This window comes from Dipodomys merriami, unplaced genomic scaffold (assembly GCF_024711535.1).
Source record: "Dipodomys merriami isolate MVZ:Mamm:240054 unplaced genomic scaffold, mDipMer1.0.p SCAF_48, whole genome shotgun sequence".
Taxonomy (NCBI): Eukaryota; Metazoa; Chordata; class Mammalia; order Rodentia; family Heteromyidae; genus Dipodomys; species Dipodomys merriami.
In genome coordinates this window covers 5,379,519-5,405,947 of record NW_027206046.1, presented here as the reverse complement: position 1 = coordinate 5,405,947, position 26,429 = coordinate 5,379,519, and the positions used below count along the sequence as shown (strand labels likewise).

The window sequence follows — 26,429 nt, the reverse complement described above, 5'->3', positions numbered from 1 at the left end:
TTGATAAAATTTTTACTATCAAATTGATGCTATGTCACCTACCACCAGGTATTAATATAGACCTTCAGAAAGAAATTCAGTATATATGCCAACAATCACAAAATACATATACCCTTTAGATCTAGTAATCCCATTACTGATAATATACCCTAAAGAAACCATGCAAATATATATATATATATATACATATATATAGTATTTATAGAGCTCACTAAGTATAAAAAACAGCACACTGAAATCTGTAAAATACCACATCATCAAAACATTTTTAAAATGTATTTTATTTTTCTTCAATAGTAAATCTGCCTCAGATGTAAAATTACTCACTGACAATAAAGTTAAAAAGACTAAATATTGTTTTAAACAACAGAATTATTTCACATATAAATGTGTCAATATATTATAGTATACATATGTGAAGTGTATGCATATATTACATACAAGTAAATGATTAGTCTGATATTGTCTATCTTATTGAATACTTAAGAACACTTAAACACAGCTAAAAATTTATGATGCTACTGAGTGATCATAACTTAAAACAACATACTTGCTCCAGGGACAACAAGCAGGTATAATCCCTCTAGGGTAGCAACAACCGCTTCTCCATATAGGTTTTTCCAAGGAATCTTCAAAGTTAATTTATCTAAAGAAACATAACTTTAATCTTACTTCCTTATTTCACTTCTCAAGAAGGTATACGTTGCTCAAATTCTATTAAAACTACACACACAAATAGTATGTATATCACTCCAAAAAAAATGAGGACTTTATTTTATCTTATACTTTTCACATTTTTTGATAGCTATGGTCTCATTTAAGATTCCAAAACTGTAGAATGAACGAAGTAGCCATTATTTTCAACTTTGAAGAAGGAAACTTCATCCCAAAGAGGTTAAACGAACTGCTTTAATGTCCAATGACCATCCAATTCATTTAGTAAGGCTGCTGGAACAAGAACTCAGTGTTTGAAAACCAAAGCTCTACAGATTAAGTATAAAATAACATCTGTGCAAGATCCCAGGAGGAAATAGCAACACAGAGAAGAGTTCCTAGTAATAACCTGGGATGGTAGGCCAAACTGGTATGAGTGCAAGCAGCAGGGCACATTGCTTGATTTGCTATATTAACAGTACTGTGCATCATGGACCAGCCATACCGCAAATATGTATTTATAAATCATTTGGAAGTAAAACACATTTTCTCTCTTAGAAATAATGGTATTAATGTCAGGTCCTTCAAAGATGAGCCCAGAAAAACTTCATCTTGAAATATATATAGCTAGACAGGACAGAAGAGAGAAGGCAGCTCAATTTTGAAACAATGTGCCCAAGTATCTTCTCATATTTTGTTCTTTATCTTTTTTCCCAAAGCTGTACTATCCCTCTCTCCAAGGTCTCTGGGCAGCATAAGACGTAAATGATTAAAGAAATGGCCTTTAACAACTGAAAGAACAATCTGCTCCCTCACACTTTCGTTCTCTCCATTTATCCCAATTCAATATCCCTTAGCCTTAGAAAAAAAGTCCTAGAATGCAATTAGTTATTTCACTGTCTTTCATATAAATTATGAAATAATTTTTTTAAGTAAAAGGGGCTGGGAATATGGCTTAGTGGTAGAGTGCTTGCCTAGCATGATGAAGCCCTGGGTTCCATTCCTCAGTACCACATAAACAGAAAAGCCAGAAGTTGTACCTGTGGCTCAGTGGTAGAATGCTTGAGCAAATCAAGCTCAGGGACAGTGTCCAGGCCCTGAATTCAAGCCCCAGGACTGGCAAAAATAAATTAATTAATTAATTAAAGTAAAAGGATAACTCAGAGAACCCACAAGTATGGCTAGCATTTGGAAAATCAGGTTATGCTTGAGCTTACTTAGCCATGCTGACTGAGGTTAATAGTATAGTATTTTAACCCCATTATAAATTTCACTGATATAAATGTTCCATAAATCAAGAGAAGAGATAAACAAAACATGCTTTGGATCCTTATATGTAAAGGATATATTGTAATTTAATAAGCAACCCTGAAGAAGCTATTAACTCCTTTTGAGACATTAAAACAAGAAGAACAAATTTTGAGCTATCATAAAACCTCCTTCAAAATATAAGTTGACTTGCAAGAACAGAGTAAATAAGGAGGAGGAGTATGGCTTAAGAGGTACAGCATTTGTCTGATATGTATGAGGCTCTAGGTTTAATCCCTAGTACTACAGAAAAAATAAAAATACCATATATACCAAAAAACTATATACATAGTAAATAATGCAAATTTTAGTAACTCATCCAATACACTGGAACTACAAATTCAATCTCAGTCCTAATTTTAGATCTCTGTAACTTCCTTGAAGACAAAGATAGCACATATTCCCTTGCCTCTTTCACAGCTATTTTGCATAGTCTCATACATAGGATATACACATAAATAAGACTGTAATTTGTGCGCTCAATGAATTTCAGTTAAAGCATGAAGAGAACACCTTATACAGTATTGCTAACATGACCACCACAGTCAGCAGTCAGCACTATTTAACAAACAAGAAGAGAAAGGATGTGGTCTAACTGAATATTTTAACCATTCAGTAAGGACATAGGATTGAACAAACACACAACTTTCCAGTAAAATTCATAGAAAGTGATTAGCTGGGAGAACTTTGTAGATTAAACTTCCTACCAAAACATAAAGACGTATATACTTAGTTACAAATAGTCTTATTGTAAGAATTTAGCTGCAAAAGGAGACTTTGTACTTACCAAAACATCTTCCATACCAAACTGCTGCATAATATATCAAGTAAAAATGATTGAACAAAACATGATGGAAATAAGCTCTGTTTAAAAATATTTAATAGACATAAAGAAAAAGCATACAAAACTATCACTTTTGAAAAGGAAGATCATTTTTGTGCAGTGGAATCAATGCCTGAAGATTCTGAATGTGATTAAGATATGCTTCTATTTTCTAAATTTATTGTCAAAAAAGGTGTGGGTAATTATATATAATATGTATTAATCTTAGAAATCTGAAATTAATGGAACACAAAAATCTCTCACCCTTTTGCTAAAGTGGAGAAAGATTTCTTATATTAACAAGCACAGACAAATAAGCAAACAAAAAAAAATAAAAACTGAAAGGACTAAGAGTAAAATACTTACCAATCTGTCCAGCCTTGACTTTAAAGGGAACATTCAATTCACTCTTCAAAAGAAAGAAAACATTCAAAGGACATCTTAAATTAATAGGCACCTCAAAAACTCACTTTTGTATCATTATTTAAATGCATTTACCTCTAACAGAAAAAAAACAAACTTTTCATATTTGAACAACTAATAAGGGATACATTTTATTCTTAAAAAGTTATTAATGAATAAAGAATTCCCTAGAGAAGGAAATTATAAGCAAAAATGGAAATGAATTTATAGAGAAAGTAATTAGATAAAATTGTTTTAATAAACTAAATCAAAAGATTATTTCATGGACTTAAGACATTTCATCTGAAATTCTAGGACAGGAAAAGGAACAGAGTCCTTTCATATAAACTAGTTGAAATAATAAATGCACAATTCCCTGTGAAGTAAAATAATAAATAAAAAGTAGACTCCCAATGTATATACAAAATTATCATTTTCGTTAGGTAAGTTACAGACACATACCAAACAATAAATTTTCACTAATCCAGATTCTAAACTACTACAAATTCATGTGACTTTTTTATTCAGAGTACCAAACAGGAACTGATACTATAAAAATAACCTAACTCTATAATTATTAAAATTTAACCAGTCAGCACAGATATTTTGTGTTATTTTAAAATACATGAATATTCTGTAAAAGTGGCCAGTGAAAGACAGTACTTACAACTAACTAAAATAACCCATTTAACTGATTCATCAATCATCTGATTATTCAAGCATGCCAGGTGAACAGCAATGAAACAAAATAATAATATTTGTTGATAAAGTTTTTTTTAGACCAGAAAAAAAAATATTTTGGCAGTAAGAAAATAGAGCTGCCCTCATAGAAAACAGAAAAAATAAGTCCAAAGAATTCATCTTTACAGGATACAAAACATCAATTGTATACTTTTTAAAATGTGGTCTCCTTCCTTTTTACTCTTTTGAAGTAAGTTTCACATCAAAGAAATGTAAAGAACATATCAAAGTAAAATCTTATCATCTGGTTAAATTGAGAAGAGACCAGTTTGAGTTGATGGAGAATTACAAAATATTTTATGACATGTAACTATAACCAAACTTTAAATTAGGTCAGCACAGGGCTCAATTTCTCTTCTAATAACTGTTAGGTATATATCCTGTCTCCACAATTCCACTTCTCTTTATTTTAAATACGTAAATTGAGAACAAGCAGCTTTATGCACTCTCTAGCAATAGTATCCTAAATTTTAAGTTTGTAGAATAAAATTATTAAAGTTGAGGCAAGTCACATAAAGAAAGAAGAAAACAGTGATTCTGAATACCTACTATGTGTCAGGTTCTCTTCTCCTTGTATCCAGTCCACGAAGACACAGATATGTTTTATTTTATGGTTATTTGTCCTTATAATTAAATTGTTGCTCAAGGACAGTAAAAAACTAGAAACTTCTTAATTTTCTTACTTTCGTAATATGAGAATCTAACAAACAATCTTCAGTCAGTTCATAGGCTAACTATAAACATAATGGAGGGGAAGTGAGTACTATTTTGCTTTTAGCACAACAGTAATCATTGCAAATTACTAAAGCTAGAGTAAAACCTTCTAGTCTATTTTGCAATATACTTTTCAATATGGTCATAATACTGAAAGGCTAGATATGTCAATATATTGTTTCCAAAATTTCAATTGTTCATTAAGTAAGGCTTTATAAAATTGAAAAATGTCTAAGGGAAATTCTGAAGAATAAATATTTCTGAAGGAAAAGTATATACTACAAAGTTTTACAATCAAATTAAATCATAGAAAAACATTTCATTTTCCAAAAGATACTATTTTGATCATCAGGGAAAAATTAAAATCTTTAATCTTGGGCATTTCTGTGGCAAATATTTTTTTGGGGGGTTCAGTCGTGGGGCCTGGACTCTGGGCCTGGGTGCTGTCCCTCAGCTCTTCAGCTCAAGGCTAGCGCTCTACCACTTGAGCTATGGCAAATATTTAAATATAGCATTCTTACTTTTAGTGACTCCATCACTTTATCTGGTACTTGGTACCAGATGCTTAGTAACCAAAGGTTTCTAAGAGTTTACCAACTCAAATGAGTTATTAGGATAGTTAAAAAAAAAAAAAAAACTTACCAGAGCATTTTCTTTTATCTGTAGGTTATCTAAAGCCACATTGCCTATATAAAAAAGGAAAAATAAAATATTAATACCAACTAGTCTAATCCACCATAATGAGAATCTGCTAAACACTGAGAATACAATGCTAACAGCTAAGAACACAGGGTGAAGAAGGGACCTAAGGCGGCACAGAAGGCAGCAAGAAGGCACAAATCCTCCTATCTGCACATGTGTAGAAAACACAATGGGGGCATGTTCATAGAAAATCAAAGTTTTTCTCAAGATTTAAGAATGTCCAGAAAGGTGCAATTTTAAAATTATAAATATATTTGTACAAGTTTATAGCACCAACAAAAAGCAAAAGAGATACCATATTGCTCATAATATTAGTGGTGGTATTTTTGGTTGTTGTTCTTTTGTTGGTTGTGGGGCTTGAACTCAGGACTGGGCTCTGTTCCTGAGCTTTTTCTGCTCAATCACTTTGAGCCACAGCTCCACTCTTGGTTTTCTGGTGGCTAGAGCTAAGAGTCTCAGGGACTTTCCTGCCTGGACTGGCTTCGAACCCATATTCTCATATCTCAGTCTCCTGTGTAGCTAGGATTACAAGCATGAGTCACCAGGGCTTCATAAAGTTTTCTACATACAAAATGTATTTCTTTTTTTTTTTTTTTTTCTTTTGGTGGGTCGTGGGACTTGAACTCTGGGCTTGGGTGCTGTCCCTGAGCTCTTCAGCTCAAGGCGAGCACTCTACCACTTAAGCCACAATGCCTCTTCCAACACATACAAAATATATTTCTATGTTCAAAATATATTGATGCAAACTGCAATTAAAGAAGAGAAGCAATAAATATTTCTAGGTTTACTTCTATTACGTGATGAACTGCACTATGTCACAATTGGGACCTCTCTTCAAGCTAAGGAAAGGATCTTCACATCCTGCCTATTTGAAACCCCTCAAACCAGTCTAGCAAGATCTAAGGTCCACATGGAAACTTTCAAACCTGCTTGTGAGTTCTGACTATTCCACCCCAGGGACTCTCACCTGGTGGGTCACGTGTCACAAAGAATGCTCAAAATGAAGTTTTTATAACCACCTTTGAGGAACTAACATTAATGTATATGGTATAATATTATGAATGAACATATAAAAAGAGGGTTATTCCTACTGCAGGTGTCTTGGTTCTTAGACAAAGTAATGGGTGATGAGAAACATTGACTTAAAAAAAAAGTTAAACCAGTATATTTAGAAAAACTAACAGGGAAATTATAAGTAGTTATCATTAATGGTGGGATTAAAGATTAATTTTCTAGTAATCATTTCAGTATTTTTATTGTAATCATCAGTTATTACTTTTTTTCTGTAGTACCAAGGATTTAACTCAGGGCCTTGTACTTGTCTGGAAAGTACTTTACCACTTGAGCCACATCTACAACCCTTTTTCTTTACTTACTTTTCAAACAGGGTCTTGCATTTTTACTCAGGGCCCCCCTGGACCACAATCCCCAACATCTGTGTGACAGCTGGGATTATATCCTGCATAGCTAGGATTACACACATGTAGTGCCATGCCCGGCCCAAGATATTACTTTTATATGAGATTATTATACAAATTATAACAAGTGGAAAAATTCTAAGGTCAACCTGCCTCAGTACTTAAGTCTTTCCACACCTAATATCTACTAACCTGTGGATACCTAAAAGTAACAAAGAATTATTAGCTTCAGTTACCCAGTCTTACAAATACAAACTTCTCTAAAATCTGTGAATGTGATGTAACAAACAATTAACTATAGCAATATCATACTATAGTTATTTGTATTGAAGGAGGAATCACTAGTGCTGATACAATGAGAAGGGAGGAAAGCAGTAGCTTTGAGATAAACATTAGCCCCAGGGGATAAAAATACATTCCAGCAAAGGGTAAATGAGTGCCCCAGGCAAGTAAAACATTGGCTACCACACACACTACTGATACAGCAGCTTTATTACATATCTCAATGTATAGCGTTTGCCAACTGTTTCAGTTTGTTGTTGTTTTTGGTAAGACAGAATCTCACTATATATGTAGCCTGAGTTTCAGTGTGTTCCAAGCTAGCCTCAAACTCACCAGCCTCCTGACTCAACTTCCTCTGCATCGGAACTGATTTACAGGCATATACCACACTGAGCTCAAATATTCCATTTATAAAAATAATTAATAACACTAAGACATGTCTCCCCTAAAAATAAACAATTTTATAATTAACCAAGTCCTAACAAGCAAAGAAAGATACCATTTTCTTTCAAGGAAACATAGTAATTGCAAACACATACAAGTAATTTTAGAATTGTAGCTAGATTGTCAGGTTTAAGAACACAGAGACAAAGCCGGGTGCCAGTGGCTCACGCCTGTAATTCTAGCTAATCAGGATGCTGAGATCTGAGGATCACAGTTCAACCAGCCCAGGCGCTAAAGTCCATGAGACTCTTATCTCCAATAAACCGGTCAGAAAACCAGAAGTGGCACTGAGGCTCAAGTGGTACAGCACTAGCCTTAAGCTGAAGAGCTAAGGGACAGCACCCAGGCCCTGAGTTCATGCCTATGACAAGAAGAAGAAGAAGAGGAGGAGGAGGAGGAGGAGGAGAAAACATGGGGGGGATGGGGAGGATGGGGAGGATAGGGAGGATGGGGGGGGGAGGAAGGGAAGGGATGGGAAGGGGAAACAAAGGAGGCTACAATGCTTGATAAGAAATGTACTCATTATCTTGCCCATGAAATTGTAACCCCTCTGTACAGTATTTTCACAATAAAAAAGAAAGAAAGAAAGAAAGAAAGAAAGAAAGAAAGAAAGAAAGAAAGAAAGAAAGAAGGAAGGAAGGAAGGAAGGAAGGAAGGAAGGAAGGAAGGAAAGAAGAGGCCACAGAAAAATTCTGAAAAAAATAAAGGGTAAATATTTGTGTCTATCTTAAATTTAAAAACAAACTAGGACAAAATGACTCATGATAGATATACTTGAATGTGAACAAGCAGAACACAGCAGAGCACTGAAGCCAATCCCATCAGTGGCTCTTAATCTTATTAAGTCCAAAGACACCAAGGAGTGAAACAGTAAAGAAAGCTCATTGGTTTTCTCCATGCACTGACAGCCAGAGACAGGCAACAGGTACAGCCCTACTTCACTGATGACCCCACACAAACATTCTAGATGAATATCACTGCTAGAAAAGTTACACATAAAGTGTCAAAGCCCACTCTGAAGATTATTTTAAGAATTATCTTCTAAATGGGTAAACCTAAATCAAAATCTACTCATCTGTGTTCATGGGCCACCAGGCAGAAATCAATGTAAATCCTTTAAATAAGTATGTCAAATTCTCTTTAAAAGAGAAAAAAAATGAGTCTGGCACTGGTGGTTCATGCCTGTATTTCTAGTTACTTAGGAACCTGAGATTCGAGGATCACGGTTCAAAGCCAGCCTGGGCAGGAAAGTCTGTAAGACTTATCTCCACTTAACCACCAAAAAGCCAGAAGTAGAGCTGTGGCTTCAGTGGTAGAACACTATCGTGAGTGAAAAAACTAAGGGACAGTGTCAGGCCAACTTCAAGCCACAGGAGCACCAAAAAGTAAAATAAAATAAATAAGAGCCACATGCTGGTAGATCACACCTATAATCCTAACTACTCAGGAATCTGAGATTTGAGGATCATGGTTCAAAGCCAGCCCTGGCAGTAAAGTCCCTGAGACTCTACTTTCATAAACCACTCAGATAAGGACAGAAGTGACCCTGTGGCTCAAGTGGTATACAGCACTAGCCTTGAGCAAAAGAAACTCCAGGACAGTGCCCAGGTCCTGCGTTCAAGGCCTGGGACTGGCAATAAACAAAATAAGCAAACTTTTAAAAGAAAAAAAAATGAGAATAGTTGCTAAGTTACAGAAAACAACCAACTTTCAGTGTATTTATACATAAAAAATAAATGGGACTAATATAGTACAGGACAAACCTACCAATATCTATGAAACACAATGGTCACAAAATGAGCATAAGAAATACAGTGCTGCACAAAAATATCTCCAGTCAGCATAACCTCCCCAAACTCCCACAAGCTTAGACTATATACCTTTATTACCAGTAGCTAATATTTAACTTTACATAAATCCCTAACTCCTTACCTATTTTCCACACAGTGTATAATCAGTAAATATTGACTTAATTGATTTAGAATGCATAAAGCGTAGGCGGAAGGTTAGAAACAAGTAAAATAACGACATACACTTAAGCCTGGAATTGTGTGCATGCCTGTAATCACTAGCTACTCTGGAGGTAGAGGCAAGAAAATAATGTTAGAGGCAAAGTTAGGGATTGAGGTGTGGCTTAAGTGGTAGAACACCTGCCTGGCATGTATGAGACACTAGTCCAATCCCTAGCACTTTAACCAAAAATGGGGGAGGGAAAACATAACTTGTATTTTATTATTTTGAAAACATTTTCAGATCTATTACCAGACCCTCAAAGACGCTTGGACAAAAGGAAGGGAGTATATACTAAGAAAAAGAAAGTGAGACTTCCTGAGGCTAAATGACTAGTGTGAGAGTACTATAGTAACCTAGCAAAATGTAGAGCCAACACTCAAATATTCTGATGCTCAATTCTGTGTTCAGAACACCAAACAGCAGAGCAGAAAGGGTACAAGATTTAATTCAGGTTATAAATCTAATTGATCTGGGGAAAGTATAAACTCTGAGAGGCCTGTGTACTGCAGGTATTTTTTATCTGATCTCTGCATTTTAAAAGATGTGAAAATGAAAAAGGTAAGTAAAATACATACAACAAGGGCATAAGCAAATAGAGGGGCTATGTTAGGAAAACATCAGGAAGAGTCAAGGGGTTATATTAGTAGCACTAGCTGAACAAAGGACAGTGACACAGGAAAGAAAGAACACATACACAGGAGATGACACTGCAAATTGGCCATTTTAGGACTTTCTTTAGTTCGTCCTTTTCAGAACAGAAAAGCAATTCACAAATTATGTTTTAGCACCATTCTGGAACACTATAGACCTTCAAATGCAATCCTTCTACACTTTATACATGAAGAAATTAAGTCTAAGAGATGAGATAGTTTATCCAAGGTTATACAAGTACCTTGCAACAGTACTAAGAATAGAACCCATGTCTCCTGACTGCCTGGTCAATGTTCTTAATATAAAACATAAAGGTTAATCCAAAGCTGTGATTAGAAACAAAAAGCAACAACAAACAAAAATGTCGTGCCATAATCCATCAGCATAATGTAAAACAGCGAAAAATGAATATATATCACTATGCACTTATTTTTTTTATGTGTTTACTACATAAACGTCCATCATTTACTTGAAAAGTATATCAGAAAGTTCTGGCACATGCATCTTTGAATGAAATGAGCTCAAGTAAATTATTAAACAGTTATTTATTTCGTATCACTGGAGTTAACACGCAGGGCATTGCCCTTGCTAGGCATGTGCTCTACAACTGAGTCACTTACCCTGCCAGTCCCTTTTTTGCAAAAGGGTCTTATCTTATACTCATGCCAGTTATTTGTGCCTTCCCACACTGCTGGCGTAATGCCACCACTCACAGCCACCTGCTGGCCCCAAACTGTGTTCCTCCAATCTCTGCCTCCCAAGTAGATAGGATTGAACAGGCTGGAGCCACCTGGCTACTAAACAGTTTTTAGACGCATGTCATTTTAATGACTCGCAGTTTAGCAAATGCTAAAGAAAATACTGTAGCAATTCGTTTCAAATGAATCTAGCTATTTGACTCAATTAACTAATCAAGATTATTTTTAAGCTGTGTTCACAGTGAATGGGAGAAAAAAGAAAAGAAAGAACTGGCTCTTCCTCTTTCCCTGTTGATATAGGATGCTGCAAATTATCATAGAACTTTCCCCCTTTGGTTCATTTTAGGGATCTGAAGCTCATGAACTTCCTACAGAAAGGTTAAAAGTACTGATTTTCAGTTCTATATCTCAAAAAAGGAGTGAATTGTATATTAAAAATGTTTTTAAACATGTAAAAAGCTGTTTCCAATTTTTAAGCACTGCTTTAAAATCAGAAATATAGTGCACTACACTCATTTTTGCTGCATGTGCTATAGGACAAGCTAATAAGAAATGTGGCCTCCACTGTACCAGGTGTTAAGTGGGAAGAAAGGACTTTTAAAAAATTCTCTGCACAAGTTTACATATGTTGAGAGAAAAATTTTTTAATTATATTAGCCTTAAATTGACAGATATGAACACAAAGCTCAGTGTCTTATCAGATATGAGCAGGAAACTAGAAGTCCATTTATCTCTTCTACTTCATGACTGTAGCTCTTTTTTTTTTTTTTTGGTGGGTCATGGGGGCTGAACTCTGGGCCTGGGCACTGTCCCTCAGCTCTGCAGCTCAAGGCGAGTGTTCTACCACTTGAGCCACAGTTCCACTTCCAGCTTTTCTCTGCTTATGTGGTGCTGAGGAATCGAACCCAGGGCCTCATACATGTGAGGCAAGCACTCTACCACTAAGCCAACTTCCCAGCCCGACTGTGGCTCTTTAGTAGCCAAGACTGAGGGAAGAAGAGAAAAGAAAGCTAACACTGCATTATCTGACTACATTCCTTACTAGCATTGCAGGAGCTGGCAAAACCACTCACCTAATGAGGAGCTCAGCCTGCCAGTTTTACTCAGATCACAGATTTTAAAGCCAGAAGAGAAGATCTGGTCCAATTCTTCAACTCTTCAGGTAAGAGAAGAATAATACCAGCCAGTGACTTGCCAAAAACCTCCCACTGGGCAATGTCAGGGAAAGAAGATCCAGCTTTCCTTATTCCTGGTGCTGATGCCAAACCCATTCTCCTCCCTTCCCCTGCTCTGCTCCATCAGTGTAAAATCTGAAATACTCCAAAATCCAAAACCTTTTCAGTGTTGACAAAATACCACAAGTAGAAAACTCCTTACCTAACCCCCCATAACACAGGACAGGCAAAACACAAGTGCATTAAAACAGTGCAGAAAATGACAGTCTGTATGTAGAAGGTATATATGAAAAATTATGAAGTTTATTCCACCCCAAGAAATCTCATTAGTAGTGGATATTCCAAAATCTGAAAGAATGCAAAATCTACAACAATTCTTGTCCCAGGAATTTGGAGTAAGGGGTACTGCCCCGTAACTGGCAGGTGATGGAAAAGCATTGGGGACTGAGTGCACAGGCAGCACCTGACTCCTAATCCTGGTCACCACAGCCAAACACCACCACCACTACCACCCCTTGCACCCCTCTTATCACAGCCACTAGCTTGTTCTACTTGTCATGGAAGTGAGAAGAGTTTCCACTCCTCTGCAGCAAATCACTCCAGGATCAAATTGACAAAGATTCTACATTGCAACAATACTTATTCAGCCAAATTGCAAAAGATCTGGCATTTCAACATGTCTTTTCGATGTTACTCTCAAAACAATTATATCCTGGACTCACTTCAGATAGCTTAAGGGTATGTGATTTATCTCCTGGTTGGTGCCAGTTTGTGGGGAACAAGAACTGAGATGAACTTTCCTGTCTGTGTGGGCAGCATATACCCACCAGGCACTTTCCTGAACCTTTGGAAGCCTCACTTACAAACTGGTAGCAGGTGGTATAAGTACTGTTAAGTATAAACTCAAATACAGATAGTGTTTTATTTTTTAAGAATTTGTTTAGAAAGTATGGAATGTTTAGACATGTAATGTTAGCTCTACCCAAAATTATCACCCTATATATCCACCCCCCACCCCCACCCTCAAGTCTGAAGTTAGAAGGAACACTTAGGTAAACAGAAAGCAAAGCAGGCTGTTTCATCTACTGGGTTTACCTTCCCCATTAATAGCTATCACTAACAATTATACAGAGTTTCACACCCTTGATATCACAAACACTGCAAGTGTTAAACATCCATTTCTCAAATTAGGAAACAAAGACTAAGTTTCCTACAGCTAGCAGATAATCAGAGCCTCATTTTTCATTCCGCAACAGCAAGTTTTTAAAGATATATTTTACCTACACCACTTTTAAAAATACATAGGAAGCCAGGAGCCAGTAGCTCATGCCTATAATCCTAACTACTTAGGAGGCTGAGATCTGAGGCTCAAAGCCTCAGATCTCTGGTTCAAAGCCAGCCAGGGCAGGAAATACCGTGAGACTCTTTTTTTTTTTTTTTTTTTTTTTTTTTTGGGTCCGGTCGTGGGGCCTGAACTCTGGGCCTGGGCGCTGTCCCTCAACTCTTCAGCTCAAGGCTAGCACTCTACCACTTGAGCCACAGCGCCACTTCCGGCTTTTTTCTTTTTGCTTATGTGGTGCTGAGGAATCGAACCCAGGGTCTCATGCATGCAAGGCAAGCACTCTACCACTGAGCCACCTTCCCAGCCCCTACCGTGAGACTCTTATCAACAATAAACCACCAGAAAACCAGAAGTGGCACTGTGGCTCAAGTGGTAGAGCACTATCCTTGATCTGAAGGGCTGAGGGACAGCGCCCAGGCCCAGAGCAAGTACCATGACCAATTAAAAAAAAAAAAAAGAGGCTGAAATCTGAGGATTACAGTTCGAAGCCAGCCCAGGCAGGAAGTCTGTGAGATTCTTATCTCCACTAAACTACCAAAACGCCAGAAGTGGAGCAGTGGCTCCAGTGGTGGACAGCTAGCCATAAGCAAAAGCTCAGAGGCAGTGCCTAGGCCCTGAGTTCAGCCCCAGAACCAGCAAAAAATATAACATAACATAATATAATATAATATAATATATAGGAACTGAATGGTATTTAAAAATGTTCACTAAACCAGGTACTAGTGGTTCACATTTATAATCCTAGCTACTCAGGAAACTGAGATCTAGGATTACGGTTCTAGGCCAACCCAGGCAAAAAAGTCCATAAGACATTTATCTTGAGCTGTGGTACCAGCCTTGAGTGAAAAAGCTAAAGGACAGTGCCTAAGCTCTAAGTTCAGGACCCAGTGTGTGCACGTGCATGCACACATGCACGTGCACACACACATACATACTTGCACATATGCATGCAGTTAAAACACACAAAATTAATAAAAATACAAAAGAAAACGGCAATTACCGTTTTTTGTTGACTCCTTTTTCTTTTTGCTTCTCCAATTTAAAAAGAAATTTTCAAAGTATACCTCCTGATTCTAGACTTTCCAGTAATGTTCCCCCTTCCTTTTCACTGTACCGTCTTATTGTGGATATTGAACTATGATGTCTATATATGTATGAATACATGTACAGCACAATCTTTCCCCAATGTTTGCACAAGATCTGGAAACTATTCCCTGCAATAATTGGAGCCAAGATTATGCATCTTTACTGACATGACACATTTCAAGCCACTTCATAAAGCTTCTGTTCTCCCATTAGAAATTTCTGAAGAGTAACAGACTTCCTTTTACCTCTTACTAAAATTTGTTAGCCACCATAGGTCTCCTTTAAATGGAGGAGGCAACTTCAGTTGTTCTTTAAACCAGGTTTCTCAACTTAGCATTTGAGACTAGATAATTCATCATTACCAAGGAGTGTCCCCTACCCTGAAATGTTCAGCAGTGATCCTGGGTCCCTCACCACAAGCCATCAGCACACCTCACAACCTGTGACAACCAAAAATGTCTTACCCTTTGCCAAGTATCTCCTCAGAAACAAAGCCACACCTCCTGCCTTTGAAAGCCACCATCTTAGTCAAAACTCCAATTAAGAAATTTATCTCCAACAGCAGTGAGATCAGGTACATGAAATTTCTCTATGATGAATTCCTTTTCTGAACACTTGGAAATTCAGCAAGAGGAAAACTGAAAAAACCAAATTCCATGAACATGTAACTCTTACTTGCTAACATGCAAAAAAAGACTATATAACATGTTCAATTTTTTGTAAAGCTTAGCAACCCTTGGATGTCATATATCAGCTACTTTATTAAACACTCCCATTTGTATACCCTAAAACTAAGACAGATTTCCTCAACAATATTTTCAAAGAACAGAAATAACTGACTCACATATGTTGTCTATTTTAAGGAGAATCAAGAGTTTTAAAGACAATATATTGAGCAATAACTGTAATAGCACATGACTTTTAGCTAATGCAGCAACCACACAAATAACATAGCCAAACTTTATAAAAGCAGACTGTGGGCTGGACAAGACTAAGAGAATACTTAATTGAATGCTCACTGAACCATTTGTCAAAGAGATGAATTTATATCCTCGGGCATGTTATATAGTTGATGTAAACTCCTGGCAGGACACTTTCTTCTAAACAGAAAACAGCACAGAGCTGAGGGTGTAGCTTGGGGTAGAGCACCACCTAACCTGTACAAGGCCCAGGGGTTTAATCTCTTGCATTACAAAAATAACAGCTAATTAATTTCATTAAAAACAGAATATGATTGGGATCTGAGGATTGCAGTATGAAGCTAGCTCAGGCAGGAACGTCTATGAAACTCTTATCTCCAATTAATCACACAAAAAAAGCTGGAACGGGTGCTGTGGCTCAAGTGGTAGAGTGCTGGCACTGAGCGAAAGGAGCTCAAGGACAGCACCCACGCCTAGATTTCAAGCCCCAGGATCGGAGAGAAAGAAAACAAAACAAACAAAACAAACAAAAATAGAAAATGAAAGAATGGAAGTCTCCATTCCTCAATTTCACCCAAAAATTATGGGGTAAGGAAAATTACATAAAGTTATAGCACTTTAATTTTGATGGCGAGTTCAAAATCTTCAGACAGCACACTGCTACCATAAGAAACTTGACACTGCTAGGCCCTTCAGAGGGTAAAAGAGGGCAAGATTTGATGGTGAAGGGACCTTATACAGTATCCATGTATCTCTTTTCATTAAAAAAAAGTCAGACACAAACACAGCACAATATTTCCACTTATTAAAACCTAGGTAGCAGTGACACATGACCATACTGTCAGGTCTGATTTGAACATGGGGGAATATTAAAATACTTATTTTATGTTAGGTAAACTAAGATAAAACTGTTACTGAGAGCTCTTTCAAACTTCACAACTGCTAGCTCAATGCTTTCTCAAATTTCAAATGTTTACAAACTACAGGGAAGAACTCATATTACCAATGAGTATTCTGAAGAAAGCTTAATCTCATCAGAAAACATTAGACATTTAGTTCTTTAATGTTTCTTTTGCTCTCCTTTAGCACATTATGTTTCATGGAAGGGTAAACAAAGTATGCACTTATGGGAAAACCACAGAACACCAATCAAATGTACAGTAACCTTTAAAAAAAATTCAAGGGCCTAGGTGCTGTCTAAGAGATTTCTTGCCCCAAGGCTAGTGCTCTACCACTTGGGCCACTGCTCCACTTCTGGCTTTTTGGTGGTTAATTGGAAAAAAAGATTCTTAGTAATTCTCATATTCAAAATCCTACGTTTTTGTAATTTTTTTTTGGGGGGGGGGGAGTCCTGTGTGTTGTGCCAGTCCTAGAGTGTGAATTCAAAGGCTTGGGTGCTGGCCCAGAGTTTTCTTGCTTAAGGCTACTGCTCTACCACTTGAGCCACAGCTCTACTTCTGGCTTTTTAGTGGCTAATTGGAAAAAAAGAATTTCAGGAGGCTGGACTTGAGGCTTAGTGGCAGAGCGCTTGCCTAGCATGCATGAGCCCTGGGTTCAATTCCTCAGTACCACATAAACAGAAAAGCCAGAGGTGGCACTGTGGCTCAAGTGGTAGAGTGCTAGCCTTGAGCAGAGAGAATCAGGGACAGAGCCCCCGAGTTCAAGCCCCAGGACTTGCCAAAAAAAAAAAACAAAAACAAAAAAACTCTCAGGGACTTTCCTGCCCTGGATGGCTTGGAACTGCAATCCTCAGGGCTCAGCCTCCTGAGTAACTAGGATTAACAGGCATGAGCCATGTGTCTGGCCCGACCTATCATGGCTAGTGGTCACCCTATCATATAATTCAGGTTTATCCTTACTGGTGGTTAAAATCAATTTCATCTATTTGAGTAGGTTTTTTTTTAAATTTCTCTCCAAAATTTCCAAATCCTCTGTAAAGTATCCCCAATATTCCCAAAGTTTAACACAGCATTTGTGCACGAAATTACATAATTAAGCTCTTTTTTTTTCCAGTGTCGGGGATGGAACTTAGGCTAACTACTCTACCACTGAGCTTTACATCCCCGACTTAACCAAGTTTTTGGGTTTTCTCAACAGGAACAAGCATATCACTTATTATCTACTTTTATACACCTAATCTCTAGGATTAGAAAGTTGGCAGACATCCCTGAGTCATGCAACCGAGCAGACTCCTATCAGTGAGGATGCTAATCGTGGCTTGAACATCTGTCTCTCTCACTCGCTGCGAAATAAAATCGAAAGTCACATTTTTTTTAAGGGAAGAAACCGCTTTCCCCTGGCGCAGCAGGCTAGTTAGTCTGAGCCTCTGAGGGTCACGCCTTCCTCCTTCATGCTCTTCTTCCTCCGTATTTTACAGAGAAGGAAGCTACTTTCCAGCCAGCTGGGAGCTTACTGGGGGAAAGATGACTGAGAAACGCAATTTTCCTTGCTTCCCCCCCCCCATCCACAACCCAAGTGCGCATGACCTTATGAACAACCCCCCCCCCAAGAGATGGCAAGGCAAAAACAAGATCTGTGTGTTTTTTGTTGTTTGTTTTTAAATGCAAGGGAGCCCAAAGGGCCAAGCTGAGCGCAGCGAGCAGCCCCCCCTGAGGTGGGCAACTGAGAAGGGCCCGCAGCCCAAGGACAAGGGGGGGGGGGGGCGGAGACCTGAGCGGCCGAGCTCCCAGCTGGGCCCACCTTGGCCCGCCCAGGCCCGAGGAGGAGGGGAAGGGGGAACACCCCCCCACCCCCGCACCGAGAGGCCCGCGAGGACCCCCCCCCCCGCACCTGCCGCGTCCCCCTTCCCCGAGGTCGGCGAGGACCCCCGCACCTGCCGCCACCCCTCACACGAGGAGGCCCGCGAGGACCCCCCCCCCCCGGCACCTGCCGCGGCGTCCCCCTCCCCGAGGCCCGCGGACGCCCGACGACCGAGGCGGGAGTCTCCCAGGATGGCCGCGTCCCACCGCCTCCCCCCTCAGGCCGGCCGCGCCGCCGCGCTTACCGCCCCAGATGCCCAGCTTCAACTGGGATTTATCCAAGTTCTCCACGTAGTCCCCCAGGAAGCGGTTCAGCAGGTCAGCGACCACCGACTCCAGCACCATGATGGGGGGGGGGGGGGGGGGGAAGCGGCGAAGAACCCAGGCCGCGGAGAAGGAGGAGCCGGAACCACCACCGGGCGCTGCTTTGAAGGCGGCGACCCGCGCCGCGAATGACAGGCCCCTGCGGCGCCGGCACGCCCCGCCTCGTCCCGCCCCCCTCGTCGTCGTCACGCACGCGCGCGCCCGTGCGCGTACGCGGGACGCCGCCAGCGCGCATGCGTGTACGGACTCCTCCGCCTCCCTCCGTCCCCGTGCGTCCTCCTGCGGCCGGAGGGGGGCGTCGCGGGATGGACGCTGTGCGGGTCTTGGGCCACCTGAGCATCCCAAGGAGAGGAGAGAAAAGTACAGGATACAAAGGCCTGCAGGTGACCTCCCTGCCCACAGCCCCAGGGACCCCCCCCCAATCTTGGATCCGGACCGCCCTGCCAAGCTTCCAGAAACTTCTTTCAAGCAGGCACTGGAATGACTGAAGAGCAGGACGAAGGGGTAAAAACCTGGTCAGGATGGCAGAGACGTGCCTTTCCCCTTAGAAAGGCATTCCTTCTTGCCCTCATTGATCCTTCACTCACCAACCACTGCTTTTAGTTTGCTGTCCTTTAGGGAAATGAAACTCAGGCCTTAATACTCCCCCCCCCCCCCCCCCGAACTAGGAGGTTTGGTTATTTATGTCACTTTTCTCCCATGTCTCTGTGTGGCAGGACCTTCAAAGCAGGACTTTTTACACTGCAAGAACTTTCAACAACTGGTGAAATATCAACCATCCACTGACAAACTAGTTGTCTCGTTACAAAACTAGAGGGGGATTTTAGTTTTTTCAAAGCCTGGTTGAGATATCACAGAAAAGCCTAAGATATAGTAAAATTACTTGTAGCCACAAGCATTTATGACATACTTTGATACAAAGTAAAGCTAATATCTGAAAAACTATATTGTTCCTAAACAATCCAGGCTGCTACAACATCCTCGGAAAAGTTGTTTCTTAAATATAAATCCACTGGAGTCCAGTGCTGGTGGCTCACAGTTGCATCATGTTTCAGAGCCATCTGGGACAGATGAAGAGACTCATACCCAATTAACTATCAAAAAGCAAGAAGTGGAGACATGGGTCAGGTGTAAAAGTACTAGCCTTGAATGGAAAAAGGTAAGAACTTGGAAGGCCCTGAATTCAAGCACCAGTACCAGCATAGATAAACAGACAGACAGATAGATAAAATTTAAGTCCACTGGGGACAAATTTGAAGAAAAAAAAAAAAAAGAACAGCTACAATCAGTGTTATGCAAAATGTAAGACAGAAAGAAAGGCAGAGTAGTAGCCAGTTCTAACAACATCTACCTCCATGTTTCTATTCTGGCTTTAGAAAATAAACCCTTAACCATTTGTTTCTTCTCTCTTTGTTTCTCTTCTTTTACCTTAAGGATCAATTAACAGCAAACCTGTCTGTTCTGCATTTACTGCTTCATACACACACACACACACACACACACACACACACACATACACACAAACAGCAAACCTGTCTGTTCTGCATTTACTGCTTCATACACATACACACACACACACAAACAGCAAACCTGTCTGTTCTGCATTTACTGCTTCATACACACACACACACACACACACACACACACATACAATTTTTGTGTATATATTTGGTGTCAGTCCTAGCTAGTTGAATTCAGGGCCTGAGCACTGTCCCTGACCTTTTTTGCTCAAGACTATTGTTTGAGCCACAGCTCCACCAGCTTTTTGCTGCTTAATTGGAGATAACTCACAAACTTTCTTGCCCAAGCTGTGAGCCTCACATCTCAGCCTCCAGAATAGCTAGGATTATAGGCATGAGTCACCAGCACGTTTCATATATATATATACATACATATACATATATATGGGTTGTGAGGCTTGAACTCTGGGCCTGGGCGCTGTCCCTCAGCTCTTCAGTTCAAGGCTAGCACTGTAACACTTGAGCCACAGCACCACTTCTGGTGGTTTATTGGAGATTAAGGTCTCGCAGTCTTTCCTGCCAGGGCTGGCTTTGAACCGCAATCCTCAGATCTCAGCCTCCTGAGTAGCTAGGATTACAGGTATGAGCCACCAGTGCCCAGGTGTTTCTTATATTCTTAGACCTTGAATTGGCATTGATCTCTTCCTAACTGGTGGCCTAGCCTGCAGCCTTTCCTTTCCCCAACCTGTTCACACTGACTCCAGAGTTAGTTTCCAGAAACACAGGTCATTCAGGTCATCGAACTATCCCATAATGTCCACTGTTTAAAACACAGTCCTTAGGCTGTCCCTCTTTGTATACTCACACTGCTGATACACTGAGGCAGGTGTCAAAAAAGAAAAAGAATACATATTCCATTTAAGATAAGGCATGCTCCGTGATAAAAGAAACCAATACAAGGATGTATGAACAATCATGTAAATTGGTATGAAGGATTTCACAGGTAGCTTGAAAATGTACAGACTTGTGCGAGCTTTACTCATTCCTTATAATCTGTACAACTTTATAGTTTAGACAGGATAGTGAATCAACATGCTCTTACACACTAAATCTATTTTGCTATGTTTTAGTTATAGCTCATGAGCTATCCTATCATTGTTATGCCAGAGGAAGCATTTTCATGTAATCCTCAAAAAAGATTGATAATTGTCCCAATTTAATAGAAGAACTAAGCTTTGGAATGATAAATAAATTGCCTAGACTCACATAGCAGTATTTAATGTGCTTTACTTCCCCCAACACTGACACCCTTTTTTCTGTCAATAATTACACAATTTAATCACTGCTGAGCTATTAGTCATTCCCTGAGATCTTACTTTCAAAGGTGAGTGGCAAAATATATACTTATAAATGTATATGTGAAAATTTTCATTTAATTTTTTAATATTTCACTAAAACATTTAGCTAAAAATGTTTAATACAAGCAAGGTTAACTTAATCTAGTAAAAGCTATTTAATTTTGCTAGTTCCATTTTCACCTTATTTAGGAATTGTTAAATGCCCCCAGTAATACCGCAACTCTTCTACACTTCTGTAAGACTCAAAAATTTACAATCCCAATTTAAAACAAACATAACTCATGTTAAGAGATACCAATATCACCCTGAAGTAAAGCCCTATAAGGAGAAAGAAATCCAGTGCAATAATCATCAACTAGTAATCATCATTCCCACCTTTATTCTTTCTTAAGAACATGGAAAGGACAACAAAAGCTATTATAAAAGTAAATGATCAAGGATTGAACAGTAAAAGCAGATGAGTGAAATATTCCTGTGAAAAACTAGTCACAATTAGAAGACACTTAAAAAATTAACTCTTGGAAAAAACATTCTATCACTTGAGCCACACACCATTCTTTTCTGCTTTTGACTGGTCTAGCATAGGAGTATGAACTTCCTACTTCTACTTCCCAAATAGTTGGGATTACAGATAGGCCCTACCAGGCCTGGCCCCTTCATAGTGCTCTCTCCCTCCCTTCCCCCCAGTACACAAGTACCCCCCAGCTGGAGAGACGTAAGTATAAGCCATGGCACCAGGGACTTAGAAAGGTTAACCAGGAGAAAAACAGGAGAGGATAGATCCTAGATGTAATGTCTCATTGTTAATATATTCATCTTATTGTGTCTTGAAATACTAGAACTTATGTTTCCTATCTAACATTGTACCCATTGTCCAACCTCTTCCATAATTCTGCTTTGAAATGTTTGCCTTTACTCTGAGAACTCTGCCTGCCTCAGTGGTAAGTAATCTCCTTATGTTCCCTTCACAGAATTGTTTTTTAGCTTCATTACCAGGTGTTCCTATGGCTACCAACAGACTTCCTCTGTGTCGATTTGTGTGTTCCAGGCACTTGGCCTGACCCTGTTACACCATCCTCCCGAGAACTGAATGGCTCAAGCTTGCACGTTAAGTAAAACATAAAGCTTATTGTTGTCTCAGGGAATGGGGCACGTGAGGTCCCAACTCACCTGTGTTGAAGAAATACTGTACAGGAAATACTCCTAAAGTATTACTGAAGAAAGTGACCTGTTAATTAAAAAAAAAAAAAAGCAAATCTCCCTTGCCTAGCAAAAATGTTTTTAAAGGAATCTCTGTGTGACTCACCTAAACCTTGGCCAAGCAAACCTTCTTAATAACAGGATTATTGGAGCCCCTTCTCCTACGTATCATAATTCCTGTGGGTCAGGCCAGAGATAGCTCTATTTCCTTTTTCTGTTTCTCCCTGCTTCATCTTGTTTTGATACATAAATCATTGCTAAACTTCCACTCTGAATTTCCTCTTTTGCGAAACCCCTCAAAATGCTTTTTGTCAAGGATTTTGAGTTCCTGTGATTCGCATGGAGAAGCTGAGGGTCTCTCTCTCTCTCCCTCCCTCTCACTGGAAGAATCTTTCTCTTCCCTTTCCTTTCTCTGGTAACAGAAGGCTACAGAAAGAGAACATGGGGCATAAATGGTATTGATAAACGTCTAAATTTTTAGTTGGCTGAAGAAGTCAGAGGGCTCATTTTGAAATTACACTTCATAAATCACATAAATGTGGCAGAAATCATTCCATATGTATTTTGTATGCTATGTATAAACATTTTTCCATCTCTTAAGAGCACCAATTTTATCATGAGCTATGTGAGAAACAGAAATATATTAAGAATCATCTCTGCCCACCCAGAAACATGGAAAATGGGATAAAGTAGCAGAGAAGAGACAAGACTCCCAAGGCGTGGGGGGGGGGGGGGGGGGGAGGAAAACATACTCTGAGCTCTCCTTCAGGTCCTTCTCTCTCTCTACCTCCCAACCGCTCCCCGCTCCTCCCCCACACACAATGCTTTGGAACGACAGGTGGTTACCAGTGTCCCTAGACTGGAATCCTGTGTGACACAGCTCCTGCTGGATAGAGGCCTTTGCTGAACCTTTTAAGCACACAATAGTGTGAACCTCCGGCAGGCATTTGCATCACCCCTAGGTAGTCCCCCACACCACGATGCCAGGATCCTTTAGCTCTCCATTCATTTTGTGTCTTTTCTCTGCTGCCCTCCTCTTTTATGAGAGCCATTTTGTTCCTAAGTCACAAGTATGTCTTTTGGGCCAGCAGAGAGCAGCATATTAGAATATAGATGACAGTCAGCCTAGTCACTCCTTCCAGACCAACTCTTACCCTTGGTAGAGCCTGTGCTTACACTGTCACCTTGCCCAGGGAGAAGGGAGTTTTCTTTTAAGGACATAAGCTCACGGGGAAGAATGATGAAAGGGGTGATACTGATTAAGATGCATTCTATTCATCAACCTGACAAATTGAATGGTAATGACTTGTGCAACTCTTAAAGATAATGAAATACTTTTTTTTTTAAAAAAAGGACATATCCTCAAGAGTCATGGTTGCTGTCACCTCAAAGCTGTTCAGGCAGGAAGAGGTCTAAAGCTGATTGTGGCTTTCTTCTCTGTAGGCTGCAGAGGGAACTGGCAGGCACAGTGGCTCTTCTGTCACTCTTCTGCTGGACTTGAACTCTTGATCTTCCTTCATATATATATATACATATATATATATACACATTTATACATATATACTTATATATGTATATATATACATATACATATATATTATATATATAAACAACTAGCCGTGAACCCACATATAACGCCTTCTTGACATGTTCATACACATCTTTTAAACTCCCACAACAATCTTACATGGTAGACATGACTTCTTCATTGAACAATGGGCTCAGACAAGTTAATAAACCTGATTAGCAACTTCTCAGACTGGAGCCTTGATTCTGTTCTTCCTCATTATTGTAACCCAGGGTTCTCTGTTCACACAGAACAGCATCTAGCCTCTTGAGAAAATTTTGTCAGAAAACACAGATATGGCCTTCAAGTGTATAATTTGGTAATTATTCTCCTGTAGATTTAGCCCTAGTCCAAGAATACTAGCCAGAAGTAGGGGCAATATCAAGACAAAAACAAAAAACTAGTCAGATCATGGTAAACCCAGAAGCCCTCTCCAATTTTGCCTGTCAAACTAAACATAAAACAGTGTTCAAAATCACTTCTCACTCCTGCATCAGCCAACTGGAACTTACAATGTACCTCATCTTCTAAAACATATCCTTTTTGGTGAATGAACAACCTGTTAAGGTCTGGTATAACAAGAGATCTACCTTCCTAGAATGGGGACTGGAAGCCAGGAAGAGTCAGTAAATACTGCTTTTGAATGAATGAATTAATTAATGAGCACTGTTTTTTCTCTAATAATAAATCTAACATCTGGCATCAGGTTCTATACTAAATCCTTCATCTACATTATTTTATCCTATGCTAAACCCTACTCTCAATTTAACATTTGACATGGAGGCTCAGAAAAATTAACTTCCTTATAATGAGCATTCCATTCTGGAATAAAAATTATATATGATTCCAGGCCCAGTTTTCTTACAAGGTTCCCACGATATTGATAATTATAATCATTACTGCTATGCAATTAAGCTTTTGCAGGCATGGTACATAATATTTTAAATTATTATATTACTTAAATCCACTAAGCAACTGATTTACTATTCATTAGTAGGCTTTATTCCCTCCACCTTCCATCACCTTGTGACCATGTATAAGTTACTTGACCTCCAAAACTCAGTTTTTCATTTATACAAAAGGGAGCATCAAAATATGCCAGGGTATGCAAGTGGTAGAGCCCTAGCCTTGAGCTGAAGAGCACAGGGACAGCACCAGGGCCCAGAGTTCAAGCCCCAGGACCAACAAAAAACAATAGCAAAAATATGCCAGAAACCTTGGTTTCTGTGACAATACTAGAAACTGTAGATCATGTAGCCAGTGCCCATGTATCTTGGAAACAAAATAAGCATGCCCTATCCTGAAAGCACCTATTTTTTTTTTTTTTTGTCGGTTGTGGGGCTTGAACTCTGGGCTTGGGTGCTGTCCCTCAGCTCTTCAGCTCAAGGCAAGCCCTCTACCACTCGAGCCACAGCACCACTTCAGTTTTCTTGGAGATAAGAGTCTCCCGGACTTTCCTGCCTGGGGTGGCTTTGAACCGAGATCCTCAGACCTCAGCCTCCTGAGTAGCTAGGATGACAGGCGTGAGCCACTGGCGCCCAGCTCTGAAAGCACCTTTGAATTCAGCTAAATTCAACATTATTTAGGGAAGTAATCCACTTGCAAGACAGCTTCAAAATACCTTAGATCCCTTTCAGCCCTGGCTAGCTGGAAGGAACTCTTAACAGAATGACTACAAGTTTTCAAAAGAAAGGAAGATGGTCTCCTAAGTGGACACAACTTAGGGGGTATTCCCAAAAGGACAATTCTAAAGAGCCCAGATCCATGGAGGAGTACGTTGTCCTAAAAACAACCAACATGGATTTAAAAATTGACCTTAAAAAAACGGAGGCATACTACAAGAAAGTGCCCTAATCTCAAATGTACACTAGATGATTTTTAACATGGGGATACACCCTTGCCACTCCACCCAAGTCAAGATATGGACCCCATTTCCGGCGCCCAGTAAGTTTCTCCCTAACCCAGAGTGACTTAAAATCAACAAAGTGCACTCAAAAGCAGAAGGGGAAACCAGAAAGTAAAAAAAAAAAAAAAAAAAAAAAAAAAGAGCTTCCGAAGGTGGATAGCAGGAGGGCGAGATTGGGGGAAAGAATTCACTTAAGAGTAAGACAAACCAGACTTCTGTCTTCGGTTGAACCTCCTGTGCACTGCGCGCCCGTGGCCACGTTCATTCTAGACTTAATCCACTTAAGCACCTTTGGGCACAAATTTATGCCAGGTTTCTCGTGAGAATATACCTCCCACCAACGCAGGAGAAACGAACCAGTTCCAGGATCTGCTCAGCACATCCAGCCACGTGGCAGCAGGCTAGGGGAGGGCCTGGCGTCAGGTTACCAGGCAGCGACTGGCACAGCCGCTGGTATAAAGGCTCTGACCAGCTGTCCTGGA

General features: G+C 39.6%; 1 protein-coding gene and 1 long non-coding RNA gene across 5 annotated transcripts in view; one reads left to right on the top strand and one right to left on the bottom strand.

Moving 5' to 3' along the window:
* The window catches only part of Vps13c (vacuolar protein sorting 13 homolog C), a 147,548-nt gene extending 129,034 nt beyond the window's left edge, over positions 1–18,514 (bottom strand). For all 4 annotated transcript variants that reach the window (XM_069995258.1, XM_069995260.1, XM_069995261.1 and 1 more), the window contains exons 1-4: positions 18,378–18,514; positions 5,285–5,328; positions 3,152–3,194; positions 551–646 (exon numbers count right to left, since the gene is read on the bottom strand). In XM_069995258.1, coding sequence (XP_069851359.1) covers positions 551–646; positions 3,152–3,194; positions 5,285–5,328; positions 18,378–18,477 — 283 coding nt within the window. In that variant the 5' untranslated portion in view covers positions 18,478–18,514. The remainder of the gene's footprint in view (positions 1–550; positions 647–3,151; positions 3,195–5,284; positions 5,329–18,377) is intronic.
* Positions 18,515–18,752: 238 nt separating this feature from the next.
* LOC138809029 (uncharacterized) lies at positions 18,753–22,550 on the top strand. The gene is made up of 3 exons (XR_011366665.1): positions 18,753–18,960; positions 19,512–19,615; positions 22,246–22,550. It is a non-coding gene; the product is annotated as an uncharacterized lncRNA (long non-coding RNA).
* Positions 22,551–26,429: the final 3,879 nt, after the last annotated feature.